Genomic DNA, 13273 nt, shown 5'->3' with positions numbered 1-13273 from the left:
AAAGACCGAAGACATGAATAAAATCCTCAGGAGTCATATCCACTGTACCCATACAGTTAATTTAAATAGTTTTTTGTTTTTTTGCTTGACCATGTGAAAACTCACTCTTTGTACATAAACTTTGTATCAAGCCAACCTAGCTTGCAGAGGTAACAGAATGAGGCCCCCAAAAGATCAGGAAAAAGAGTGGTAAAAGAAATGTGAATACTGTCAAAGAAAAGAAACTGCATGTAGATGACTAATGCTTGTACATACTATCAATTTACTCCTTCAGAGCTGTCTCCACTAGCACAGTAGCACAAGGGGCCTCTTAAGGCAGCAAGGTGGCACTGTTGCCAGAAAAGGAGTCCCAGTCAATCCTCGACCTACCCAGAGATTTTCCTCTCAAAAAATTAAAGCAGATGATAGAGCCTGTCCTACTCCACCTCTTAAAAAAAAAAATTGTTTTGAATATTCACTACACTAAATCAATGCCCATTTTTCCAGCGTTTTGTTTTTATAGATATAGGAACATAGAGTTTGTTCAAGTGTATGTTGGTGAACTAAATGAGACAAACACTAATGCGCTATTCATTCTGAGCATGTGCAGCAGTGCTACACGTTCACAGGGCTCTGGTTTCTGTGCTTAACAAGCTGTAAATTCTCTCTCTCTCTTTTGTTTTTAGTTAGAACTTTCAAGGTTTCCTTCTGTCAAGCATCTCTGTCTCTAACACAGACAATATTAGCACAAATTGGACTGAAACATCTTCACCCATGATGTTAATTACCTCCTACAAGCCAGTGCAAGTGAACTGAACACCAGATGTCATTTCCAGTTCCTGGCTACAGTGAATGGCAGCTGCTTCAAAACTGAAGGGTCAAGACTTAGACTCTACAGCTCCTGCCCCAGTTAAAATAACCAGAAAAGGGTGAAGTAACAAGGAACAGAAATAATTTCCAGCCTTCCCATATTTAGGGTGTAAAGAAGTATACACGTCTGCTCTAATGGCTTAGTTGTATCATATTTTTTTTTTTCTGTCAGAAGTTTGCATAACAAGGGACACTACATGGCAAAAAAATAAATATTTCAGTGACAGCAGACTCTTCAGTGGCAAATGAAAAATGGAAATATTGCCTGCAGCTTACTTCTTGTCAGTTACAAGAAGGCTAAGCGAGGGAAAGGAAAAACAAATTGATTTCTGAATGAAAGTATAAAGCCACAGCCTAGACTTAAAAGATTTCCACTGCACTTCTGGAAGAAAAAAAAGCATGTGTAGCTTAACTAGAATATTCAGGCTTAAATAACAGAGAGACCTGAAGAATGACAGGGACCTTCAACAATTCCTCTCTCACTGTGAAACTGAGTAAGAACAGAGACAGGCTCTCTGACATATGGTCACCCATATGCTTCATTAGCATGGTTTTGCTTTTGAGTCCCCACGTTCTAGATTATCCTCTTCAATTTTTCTTGTTCTATTGCACAATAAATACAGCCAAGGCCAATACCCAGATCCTAAACTGAATTAAAATCCAGGCTGCATAATTTATTCTTTCCATAGTTCAGGGGAAAGTCAGACGTTATGCTAGATTCACAATTTCCAGGTAAGCTGAAGATACAAACCACATACAATTTACGTATGTATACTGAAATACCACTACTGCATTTATATTCAGTAATTAGATCCCTGTAATTACCCCAGTTTGTATTAGAAATACAACAAAAGAAAAGGAAACACTCTTTAGTCATGAATGGCTTTGCAGTTTATCCTGTTTGTTACAGAACAAAATGAGCCAGATTTGCTTTACTTTTTCTGAAACCATCCAGATACCAATATATGATTATAGTTTCTTCTTCCTGAGGTCCTGGAGTGACAGTTAAATGAAGCTGTTGTGCGAAAACTGAACGAGTAATTCTTACGTCAAGTTATCTGCTTTTCAGTATTTATTATGGCTACAGGCAGATTTTGGCACAGGACTGAGCACGACGTTACAAATCTCAGTTAAACATGCATTCTAATAAAGTCCTGAATTACGAGCAGCCTATTTGTTCCAAATGACAAACAGTCCTGAAAAATGACGGTTTCTACTCATAACCCTACTGCTAATTGTTTCACCTTCATCCAGTAGCACAAAACTTTCCAGCAGTATGTAATCAGTATGACTGTCAATCAAAACTGCAGCCATGTCTGGTGCAGTTTTTTTTTTTTTTTTTTTTTTAAAAAAAGTCAATGCAAGTCTTAAGCAATTACAGAAACACAAGAAAAACAATACATGATCACACCAAAGTTCATCCAGACAGTACACTATCTCCAACCAAGCTGATCAAAATCATTGTGATCAAAAATCACTGTTGTCCTAAAGAACATGTGGGCCACAGACCTCACTCACCCTCACATTCAAGTTCACTGCTGACATCCTGACCACAGTGGTGCCACTGGTTTTGGATGCCATGAACACGTGATTTTTAGTTTACCTAAATCCAGCAATGCACCTCTTCCCTTCCTTCACTGTGCTCTTCTCCATATAATCAGATCCAGCGATTCCTCTAAGTAGAACTTTATTTATAGCAGACATATAAAAATACTTCCATTACCATTCAAGGCTGAGAATTGTCTTGTAGGAAGAATTTAAAATTAGTATAAGATCGTCTTACCACATATTGTTTTAAGGAATCACAAACCGCCACGATGACAAGTCAACCTACCATAAAACGGCAGGTTGTCATAACATTTTTATTTTAGAAACCAAGACCGAATAGAATACTTTGCAAAGTAAATTACAGTAACTGGATTGCAAGGTGTTAAGTAACTAAGAAAGAATTATTTAAGATCTACATGGTGAATGTTATTTTAAAGGCATCTTTGTCACTGCACTGTTAGTTACTTCAGCTACCTGTCTCAGCTTTGCTTACATCAATGCTAGGAACACGAACCCAATGCCTTATTCTGCAAAAACACTGCAAAAACAATGTTCTCTGTCTCAAAAGCAACAGGTACTTTTATGAGCTCTAGCTGAGAAAGCTTTTTCACTCAGCAACTATTTAGATTCCCATGCTGATGTGCAACCTCAGACAGGACACATTCTTAGAGTTCCCAGGGAATTCTGAAAGAATTTGAAATCTGCTGCTGCAATTTATTGCCATTTCCACTATTCTGTCCTTAACTAAGCCTACAGTGAGATTAAAATAATCACTAGGTCAATCTTAGCCTCCCTCTTAACATGCACAAATTGTTACTGTGTTTTATTATTTTTTGTTGTCAGCTGACAGTATCACCTAGTAAGAACTGCTTGAAGGTCTACTGTTTCTTTTGACTTTGAATGCAACAGGGAGCACAGATTGCATCATATCAAAAATACTACCTTAAAATTGTTGTCTTAAAATGGCAGACTGAAAATGTAACAGGAGAAAGTTAAACATCTGCTCTCCTCCTCTGCTTAGCAAGGAGACATAAAAGACCAGCTAGCAGTGACCAAAAGCTACACTGATGCCAGAGAAACCAGAACAGGCGGCTAGTGGCTTCTTCTACCCCTGCTGATAAACCTCTCTCCATTGGCATCAGAAATACAAATGTTTTAGAACATCACCATGGATCGCCATGAGCAGTCAGAGAAACTCTAAGGGACTGCACCTCCCAGAATGAAAGCAGAGGGCACACTGCAACCATGTAATTTAAAATTGGCCAACTGCTTTATGTACTATGGCCCATGGAATTTGCTTTTTCTGCCTATAGCTTTGATTTAAATCAAAGAAAGGAAATTCAGACCAAAGCTGTTTGTATTAAAACACATGCTCAAGAATAATTGTATGCATATGAGTGCCTAAGGGACAGATAAAGGATTATCTACAAGAAAACCAAAGTAAAAAGCGTGTAAGCGTGTATTTTGACAATGAATCGATCGGATGGCTAAAGCAATGGATTTTGAGGTGCAACAGCTAACTATACCCTAGTTAATGAAGTAGCTCCGGAAATCATTCAACTTTCTACTCTCCTTTAGGCACAAAAATTGCTCCTGGACCAGCTTTATGGTATTAATAGGGGGCATGTATTTGCCAACCTTTTATTTAAGACCATGGACTTCCCCTCCTAATCATTCTGTTGGCTGTGCTCTGTTTTGCATCATGGATTGATCTCGGGGCACCTGACCTGGACTTGCTGCAGAGAAAGCTGAACTCCAAGGACACACCTCATACGTGCCAGCTATTATTGGGCATCTGGAGCAGAGAACCAGGCTAACTAATCTCCAGAACACATGTGTGTGAACATTAAGTTCCCAGCACTGTTTCTTTCTGTACATCTTTTCCCTCTGTAGATTTGCTTTTACTGTGCCACAGTACTTGCCCGACCAGGCACAGCCAAATATATCAAGGTAAAACTTTAACTTTTCCCTACACTGTTTGACTGAGAGACGAAAGTGATAAACTTGTTTGAAGAAATGAATAAAGCAGATAGCTATGCTGTACTACAGGTTTAGATCTGCGAGCAGCCACAAAAAGTCCTCTCATTTGGATCCTAATGAGATTGCCTCAACACAACACCGGCATGCCAAGAAAAAGGAAGAAATGGCAGGTATAAAACATACCGTAATTAAAAGCATGCATTCCCAAATTTAACTACAAAATACAATCTCTTCCTTTGGACAAAACTCAAGTGCAATACAAACTCTGTTGCAACTTAAGTTCCACTAAGCAGAATTACAAGATGACTAATTTGGTTAAAGTTTAGTTTGCATTTAAATATATAAATTAAAATTACTTTCTCTTTCACATAAACATGTCACTTCTTTCCTATTCACATTCTGATGTAGTAAATAAATTAGTTTTATTCACAGACATTTTCACAACGCCTGTATTTTCTTACCATTGTTCTAGATGTTAAATAAGCATTATGTAAGTCTGCCTACTTACCAAAGTACAAGAATAGCTATGCTTTTTTTTTTTTTTTTTTTGCCTTGAGCAAATTGCAAGGACAAAGCAATGCTACTACATAAGGATTTGGGGTAAATATATTATTGGCTACAAAGAAAAACAATAAGCCAAGGAAAACAGAAAAAAAAAAAAAAGAAAGCTTTTGTATAAACACATAGCTTACTTTGTCGAACCTTTCCTGCCTTCATTTCTACTTAGATTTGCTGTGTAGCAGCTGTCTCTCTTGGTATCCTCCAGCACCAAAAGTGAAATTACCATATAAATAAAAGTGGCTAATATTAATGACTTGATTTTTACTTGTCTTTGACTGCCATATTATCAAATACCACTCAGAAGAGGGATTATGAACTGAACAGCAGAAGGAATCAACTAGCACATGGCAAGAAGACTTCACGTGTGGGATATGTAGGCTGACGGTCTAATGCTTGTGTCCAAATGAACCCAGACTGTTTCTGCACAGTCTGAAATGATGTTCAGAGATTTTTAGGAAAGTTGATGTCTTTCTTTAACTGCATTTTTTTCCCCTCTATCCTTCTCTTACCTGACAGAATCATATAAAGGAGGCTTGACAAGGGAAAAATACCTAAATTCCCCAAATATCTCAAAAGAACATACAACTTGCTACTGCTTGAAATCGATTTTGATACCAGCCATCCGTACCATTTGTTTACTATCTGCAAGGAAAAACTGCTGATAACGTTCAAGGTGATGGAAATTAGCTGCAGCATATGCACGAAAACAAAATGCTCACCTGCTGGTTTCCCAGTCTTGGTCATCCTTATCTTTTTCTTCTTTGGCATCAGAATTGTGTGGGTGTTTCTGCACAATCCGCATCCCCCCTGCTTTCACTGGAAAAAAAATAATGGAGAAAGACACAACAAGTCTCAGTCAAACCAGTGTATGCAAAGAACAACACTTTTAAGGGTGACACATCCCCCTCATACACACTGTATTTTGCACAGTAATTTAATAATAATCACAGTTTGAGAAAGGGGCCCAAGCTGTTTAGAAGTGGCAAATCTAAGGAGCAGCTACTTCAGGCCTGTATCTGCCATCTCCACTCATCCTGAGAGGCAGCAGCTTGTTTTATCACCCACTTTCAACAGTTTTAGAAAACTCAACTCCGTTTTAACTCTTCCCCCCACCTCTGTTAACTTGTAGCAATCAGAAGAAACCAAGGTGATGGCTTGCATAACACTACACAAAAGTCCACAAACTCAAAAATTAAATACTCTCATAAAACAAGAAGGGCTGAGGAATCTCACTTGTCATTTCAAGTTAAAAACTACAGCTATTATATAGCCATATTTTGTAAATAGCACAGTAAAAAGCAAAGTTTAGGAGGCCTGCTAACTTGCATTTAGAACAGAGCTTTTAATTTTGCAGAACAATTACCACATTTCAGATCCTTGTCATGATTTAGTTTTAGAAATGATGCAAACACAAAAGAATCTCTCTGAGACACAAAACAAGAAGCGAAAGCAAATCCACTGATGTTCGTCATCTATCCACAGTGATGCTTAAATTTGAAATAGGAGCTAAACCCAGACTTTAACACTGCAGCTACAAAGTGGAGCAACAGGCAGGATGGTTTTGACCTGCTTTCTGTTTTAATACTGCAGGGTTTTGTGTGCTTCAGCTATTGCTATAGGTGCTTACAGTGAAACACGGGATGTATGAGGCATCTTGGTAGCTAACTGGATTAGTTACAACACTGCAACGAGTAACCAGCCAGAAAACCCCTCGGGCAGCCAAAAGTCAATGAGAACACCTACAGATGTGCTGGTTTGTGCTGGAAAGGCCACGGGCATCACACACTGCCACAGCACAGAAGTGGGTGACTGAAAAGGAGCTGAAGCAGCTTGCCTGTGTGTGGTTAGGGGAGGCTGGGACCTCTGACAGCCCTTTTGTACCCAGCCACAGAGAGATTAAGGCACCTCACTCAATACCAATCTCTGAAGCCTAGGAGCAGATGAAGTTCTTAGTTTTTAACTTAGTTTTTCAGAGCTGGGACGAGCAGACACTCCCGGGCACAGGTTTCGCAGCCTGCTTCAGGGAAGGAAACAAAGGGAAAGTGACCTGCCCCAAGAAGAACCACACGTTTGGTCCCTGGATTTGTTAAAGATATTTTTAAGCTTTGTGATATGTGAAAGACAGAATTCTGATTTGATAAAGGACCTTAAAGACAAGCAATTAACAGAGGGGAAAAAAACACAACTTCTGTAGACCATAAAAATTATGGCATTATCATGCATTGAAAAAAAAAAAAAACAACAAAAAAAAACACAAAACAAAACAAACACGCAACGTATTATCCGCTTTTGTATTCTCTCCAGCATAAAATCTACAATACTTAAATTTGTGAAATGGTTGACATGGCACAGGGAAAGGCAGAAAGATGAGGTATCAAATAAACGTAACTTCAGAGATGGCACAAAAATAAAAATCCCTATTATTTTTTCCTGATGCAAAGTCCTTATGCATTCAAGTTGGCTCATAAAAGCAAACGCTGAATTCTGTCGAGTGCTGTCCTGTTCTAATGCCTCCATTTAACTTAATCAAAGTGCTTGATACATCCACAAGCTAGAATAAGAGCAAGACTGATCATCTAAATAGCTGACACTGTATGCCACATCTGAGACAGAAATAAACTACATCTAAACACTTATGCTTTTACAAATCCAAGTATTCATCTGCAGTCTGTAGAAAACCTATCAATTGAACTAAAAAGAGTACAAGGCTATAGAAATGATTTATTTTTAATCTACAATCTGATGGGACAGCATCAATCTGCAAAAAAAATCCTAAAATCCTTACTTGCAGCACTTGTTTTACTTTACCTTCAATATTTTTTTATTAGCAGTAGTTTATAGACTCAAAGCATTGCACAATCACTTCCTCTTAGCTCAATTTAAAATCACTTTTTTTGTGGAAGATGCTATTGCCCATCTGCCAGGTCACAAAACAGCATTTCCAGACAACACCTGCACGCTCCCACTCTGCAGCTTTTCACCACCTAACAGAGAACTAAGGGAAACAACATCCAAGGACTTAGCACTAACTTAGCTGGCCAAAATCCCTCCCTGCCTACATAATCTATCATCAGGCCACCAACCCCTTGTTTTTGCTATTTGTCACTCGCAAGGACATCCAGCTAACACCATCAGATTTTTCTGCAGATAGAGTTACGAAGGATTAAAAAACAAATAAGCAGACGATTAAAAGGCATGATAGCAAGTGACCAGTGCAACAGGTTTGGGTCTTTTTCCCCCTCACTAATATCTACTGACATAGTCATCTAGAAGCACATTGGTGCATAATTGAATGATCTTCAGTAACCCAGGGTTACTGTGCAAATCTGGAAACTAAAAGAAGAATCCGGCTAACAAGTACAGTAATAATCTGAATGTCTGAGAACAAAAGTGAAATATTTATATAAACATCCTGTACGTGGAGCTGAGGTGCATCTATGCCACCCAAGATACAATACAGCCATACCCAATCTGGTTTCAAAAGACTCCACCTTGGAAGAGAAAGCATCTCTTTGCCACATAAAGCACTTCTGTTTTCAACAGATTTCAACCCAGCTACGTGCCAGTGTTGGGCAGAGAAGAAATGATTATATGCACCAACCTAAAGTAAAAAATGCTCCATTTGTGAGATTTTCTTGGATTAAGAGGATTCATCTATTTCTTATTTGCCTGGTTTTTACCTTATAGCTTCACAGATGCTTACTACAGTCATTTTGTTGCTTAAACATTATTCTTAAGAGAACATGAGCTCAGATTTTCCTACAGCAAACCCTTCACAGAGCGGAAAAAGGATTTAAATAACTGAGAAATCACCTTCCAAAACACTGCCAAAAATAAATGCCCAAAACAGGAACGTGTCAACAGTTGGACTGGGGGTGGGAAGACGCCAGTTCCCGCACTGAAGATGGGAACTCACGGGCCTCAGGCTGCAGTTACTGAGGGGGATCCCGGCAAGGGCAGGAGCCCAGGGAGCAGCTGCAGGTGGTGTGGGGAGCTGACGAGAAGCCACCAGCTCCTAAGGTGAGAAATAAAGAGGGGATCAGCTACCAGCAACAGCAGAAGTCTGTTTGCCTAGTTGCTGGATGACAGCTTAGCTTTGGTTATTAGCTATCGCTTGCCTTGTTTGCTTTGAGGGGCAGACAGGAGCGTCTTGTTTATTCTGTGACTGGCAGCCTGTGTTCCTCTAAAGGGTACACCTCTGCCAGACACCCTATTGGAAATGCATTAAGCAACCACGTCAATCGATTAATATTTAAGACGCTCTGGAATCAGTAATCATTCTCATTTTACTTACCCCTTCCTTCCTCCTAGTTTCCAAGACTTACTTCTGAAATAAGTCAGAGACAGCACCAGGTACCTGCAGAACCACCGCTGCCTGGCCGCTGCTCATTTAGGTAGGTGATGTTCAGTGTCATGGCCTGAGGCAGCCCCTTCTGGGCAAACTTCCTGGTGCAAGAGAAGTCACCCACTGTGCTAGAAATCAACAGTACAACCAAGACCTTTAGCACCTCCCTGTTTTCCTTCAGCGTAGTGTTAAATATTAATACAGAATTTATTTCTCATGAACCATATCAATATAATAGAATCTGTTATTATAAGATGCATGAAAAGCTAATATTGAGGGAAACTTTAAACAAGCCCTTCCACACGCTTAAGGGAACATACATTAGTGTCTGACAAAACAAGAATAGAAGTAAGAGTTATTATATGCCACTATTTCATAGAAATCCTGGCTTAGAGCTATTTTTTTAAATGTAGAACAAAAGCACATAACCATTTCCATTAATCTATTGTAAAGCTTCATAAATAAACTATTAATACAATCACCTTGCTTTATTCATCCACAGTAGCTATTAGAAGAAATGAACAGCTGAAAGCGTAATTACACAGCCCTTTGCAGAGTGACTGCAAGCCATACAAACCTAGTCAGCATGGTATTATGGACGCATTGATCTTACTGACAGATGGAAATATATATATATGGGTCCCAACTTAAGCTTTATTAAGTTTCAGAACGGAGTTCAAAGTCGCTTCATGTACCCTGTTGCCAACCTGGGGTCTTAAGGTTTCCTTCCATTTCATTATCCTTTCTATTTTCAAGTGTTTTTCTTGTCTTTCCCCCTCACCCCCCATGGGAAAGATCAATGTGGAGAGGAAGCTAACAGACTGCATGCAGTCAGTAAGCGAAGGCTAACAGCACATGTGAAATACTATGAGTTTGTCAATTCAGCTTCAATTTCACGATCCAAATCTTTCCTAACTTTTATGCACGCGATTCATACTCAGTGGGGTAATACATCCCTAATTACAGAAACAACCATATGCAGCAAAAACAGAGCTGTCGAGCCATTAGTCAAGAGTTCCCCCATTTGCATCTTCGCCTTGCTAGGAATTAGCCTTTTTATTTATGAGTGCTATTCCAGCTGTATACAAGCAGTCATTTTTTGTTGTTGTTCTCAAGAATTCCTTACTTCTGTTTTATTAAAACTTCTGTGCAAACTGCCATATGGCTTTACGTTATTATTCGAGGATCTAAAACGGCTTGGGATAGAGGATTAAAACCCAGCTTCAGCCTGTGCAGTAAGTATAAACTGCCATTAGTCAGCACGTTTATTGTGGATTCTCAAAGTGTTAAAAGGACAACACGTCAGAGGGACCTTCTTCTGCCAACCAGTTCAAAACCACCCTCCTGCAGGAATGCCTTGAGGATACTGCAAAACATGGGTTGTCTCTGGCCTCAAAGACAGGGCTGGTGATCCCCTTCCAAAGCGGAATTGGTGCATACCCACAGAATACCCTCAGGGTTGCTACAGACCTTAAGAGGTACAAAGGTCTTCAGCTCGTATGTGGATGCAAGTCTTAATAGGGAAAAGAAAATACTAAAATGCTCTGGCAGCAATGAAAACCTGTATTGTACTGCAATTACAACTGAGCACTGTGCACTGGTTGTTTCTAAAGGTGGCTTGTGAAGGCTGAACTAGGCCTTTAAAAAAAGAAATTCCCCCTGTTTAAAAAACACAGGTTTTGAAACAAAACTTGAAAACATACAACAAAATAAATAACATGGTCCCAAAGCAACTAACTAGATATAGATGCCATTCATCCTTCCTCCCTGTCAGCCGATGGTTTAGCTGTGTCCTCTGGCTGCACCACTCTAACATCTCAATAATTTCTTCACACCGAAAGTGACCTGAAAGTGAGTGAAATTGAGGAGCTACAGCAGCAAAAACCATCGACATCTGGCAAATTAATTTGCCTTAATTACCTGAACCAGCTCACCAGCAGGGCAGGCACGGGCTAAGGCTGGGACAGGGCAGGCTGCAGAAGGGGGGACAACTCCGCTTTTGCCAGGGGATCAGTTTAACTCGGCTGCTGAATTGTGTTTGCCACGCACAGGAAAGCGATTACCTCTCGCTTTTTTAAAATCTATTTAAAGGAATTTCAGGTCGCTATAGGAAGGAAGCAGAATTCAGTTCGGGTACGAGGACTGCTGTGTAACAGGCAACGTTGCAAACTAGGAAAAAGCTGCCGGTGCAGGGGACTGAGGTTCCCCTTTTCATAAAGCAGCGATGAAGAGGAAGAAAACCAAGCAGCAGCAAGGCACAGCCCGGCCACACCGTGCTGCGGAGCTGCGGCTGGCCGCCCCCCCAGAGGCAGGCCCGGCTGCTCCCCATGCCCGAGCACTGCCCAGCACGGCCGGGCTGGGCAGGGGCAGGGGCAGGGGCAGGGGCAGGGTCTGGCAGCTCGCCTCCCCCCTGCCCACCTCGGGCTTTGCCGGAGCAGCCCCTGCCCGCCCAGCCCCGCTGCGTCCCCCCCCTCCCAGCCCCGTCCCCGTCCCCGTCCCCGGAGGCGAGCAGCGCAGCGCAGCAAGGAGCGGGGCGGCGGCGGCAGTACCGGCAGGAGGGTGTCCGGCCCGCGTCTCGGCTTTCTCCTTGGGGGGCGAAGACATGGTGGTGGCGGTGCTGGTGCTGCTGCTGGCGGTGCTGGCAGCGCCCCGACCCCGCTCCCCGCCCCCTGTCAACGTGGCCGCCCCGGGGCTCCGCCAGGCCGCGCCCAGGCACCGTGGGGGCGGCTCCGGGCCCGGCCCGGCCCTGCGAGGCCTCCCCGGGCACGGAGCGGGGGGAGCCCGGACCCAGCCCGCAGCCCCCAGACCCCCCGCCCGGGGCTGGAGGCTCTCGGTGTTGGCAGGGCCCGGGGCTCAGCGCTTCCTCTGCGCCGTGAAGTGAGCGCTGTGAAGCCGCCGCCTTGCTGGTTTCATTTTATTTTTTTTTATTATTTTTTATTTTTTTTTGCGCGCGCGCGGTTTGTGCAGCCGGTTCCTGCCTCTGAAAACCGCGTTTGGGTAGCGCCTGCTGCTTTAGAGGGCAGTACGCCTTTCTATTTCATCATTAAGGTTGGAAGAGACCTCCAAGATCACCTGGTCCAACCACCCCCCTACCACCAATGTCACCATGTCCCCAAGCACCACGTCCAACCTTGCCTTGAACACCCCCAGGGACGGTGACCCCACCACCCCCCTGGGCAACTCGTCCCAATGCCCAACCTCTCTTTCTGAGAAGAAACATATCCTCAGCAACTCATCAGCAGCTCAGGCCTTCCCCTTCACCTTGTTCTGCCAACCACACACGTGTGAAGTGGCGTGTACAGCGCTCATCTTGCACCTCAGATCTCCCTACCTTTTCCTTTAAAATCACCCTGCTGATTCACACCCATCCAAGATTTCTTTTTTTTTTCCAAACACTTTGGTTACACTATCAAAACAACACAGAAAGGTATTGAGCACAGTGCCAAAATCAATTATATTATCAGCAAAGCGTAAACCGTACAAGCTGTTTGGGTTTTCTCGTACAACTTGCCGTAAGGAAATCTAGCCCCCAAAAGCTGAGCGGGTAATGGCTGCAAGTTGAACCCCCCAAAAGCGCTGCAGTCATACTGCCTTCCAGGTGTACCACAGGGAAATTAATGTAGCCATGTGGTGCAGGTCTTTTTTTGCAATTACTATATTACCCTTGCCAAAATATAAGTAATGGGTAATGGCATGAGGGGATTTTTGGCAACAGACCAAAGTATAATCACATCATAGTATCCTTAGCAGTCTGCATGAACAAATGTTATCAAAATACTGTAACTTAGTTGTTGCATTTTGCTGCCGGGTAATTTAATTTCCTTACACATACGGCACTTTGAAGTCTCAGATTATATTTTCAGTTGTCACCTTCTCTGTAGCCTAACACAAATTACTCCAATTCCCCTTCCAGTCTCTGTCAAAGTCTGTTCAGATTATAATTCTTTTTCTAGGACAGAATTATCTCCTAAATGGAGATTATAATGTTTC

General features: G+C 41.9%; 1 protein-coding gene across 1 annotated transcript in view; it reads right to left on the bottom strand.

Annotated features, from left to right (window-relative positions):
• DAP (death associated protein) overlaps window positions 1-11971 on the bottom strand; it is a 45448-nt gene extending 33477 nt beyond the window's left edge. The window contains exons 1-2 of the mRNA XM_082752598.1: window positions 11833-11971; window positions 5658-5754 (exon numbers count right to left, since the gene is read on the bottom strand). Of these exons, the coding sequence (XP_082608724.1) occupies window positions 5658-5754; window positions 11833-11887 (152 nt within the window). The 5' untranslated portion in view covers window positions 11888-11971. The remainder of the gene's footprint in view (window positions 1-5657; window positions 5755-11832) is intronic.
• Between the last annotated feature and the right edge of the window lie 1302 nt (window positions 11972-13273).

The sequence above is a fragment of the Aythya marila genome, assembly GCF_965140915.1.
Source record: "Aythya marila genome assembly, chromosome: 2".
Lineage (NCBI taxonomy): Eukaryota > Metazoa > Chordata > Aves > Anseriformes > Anatidae > Aythya > Aythya marila.
Note: the sequence above shows the minus strand (reverse complement) of the source record. Positions and strands in the feature narration are given on the sequence as shown.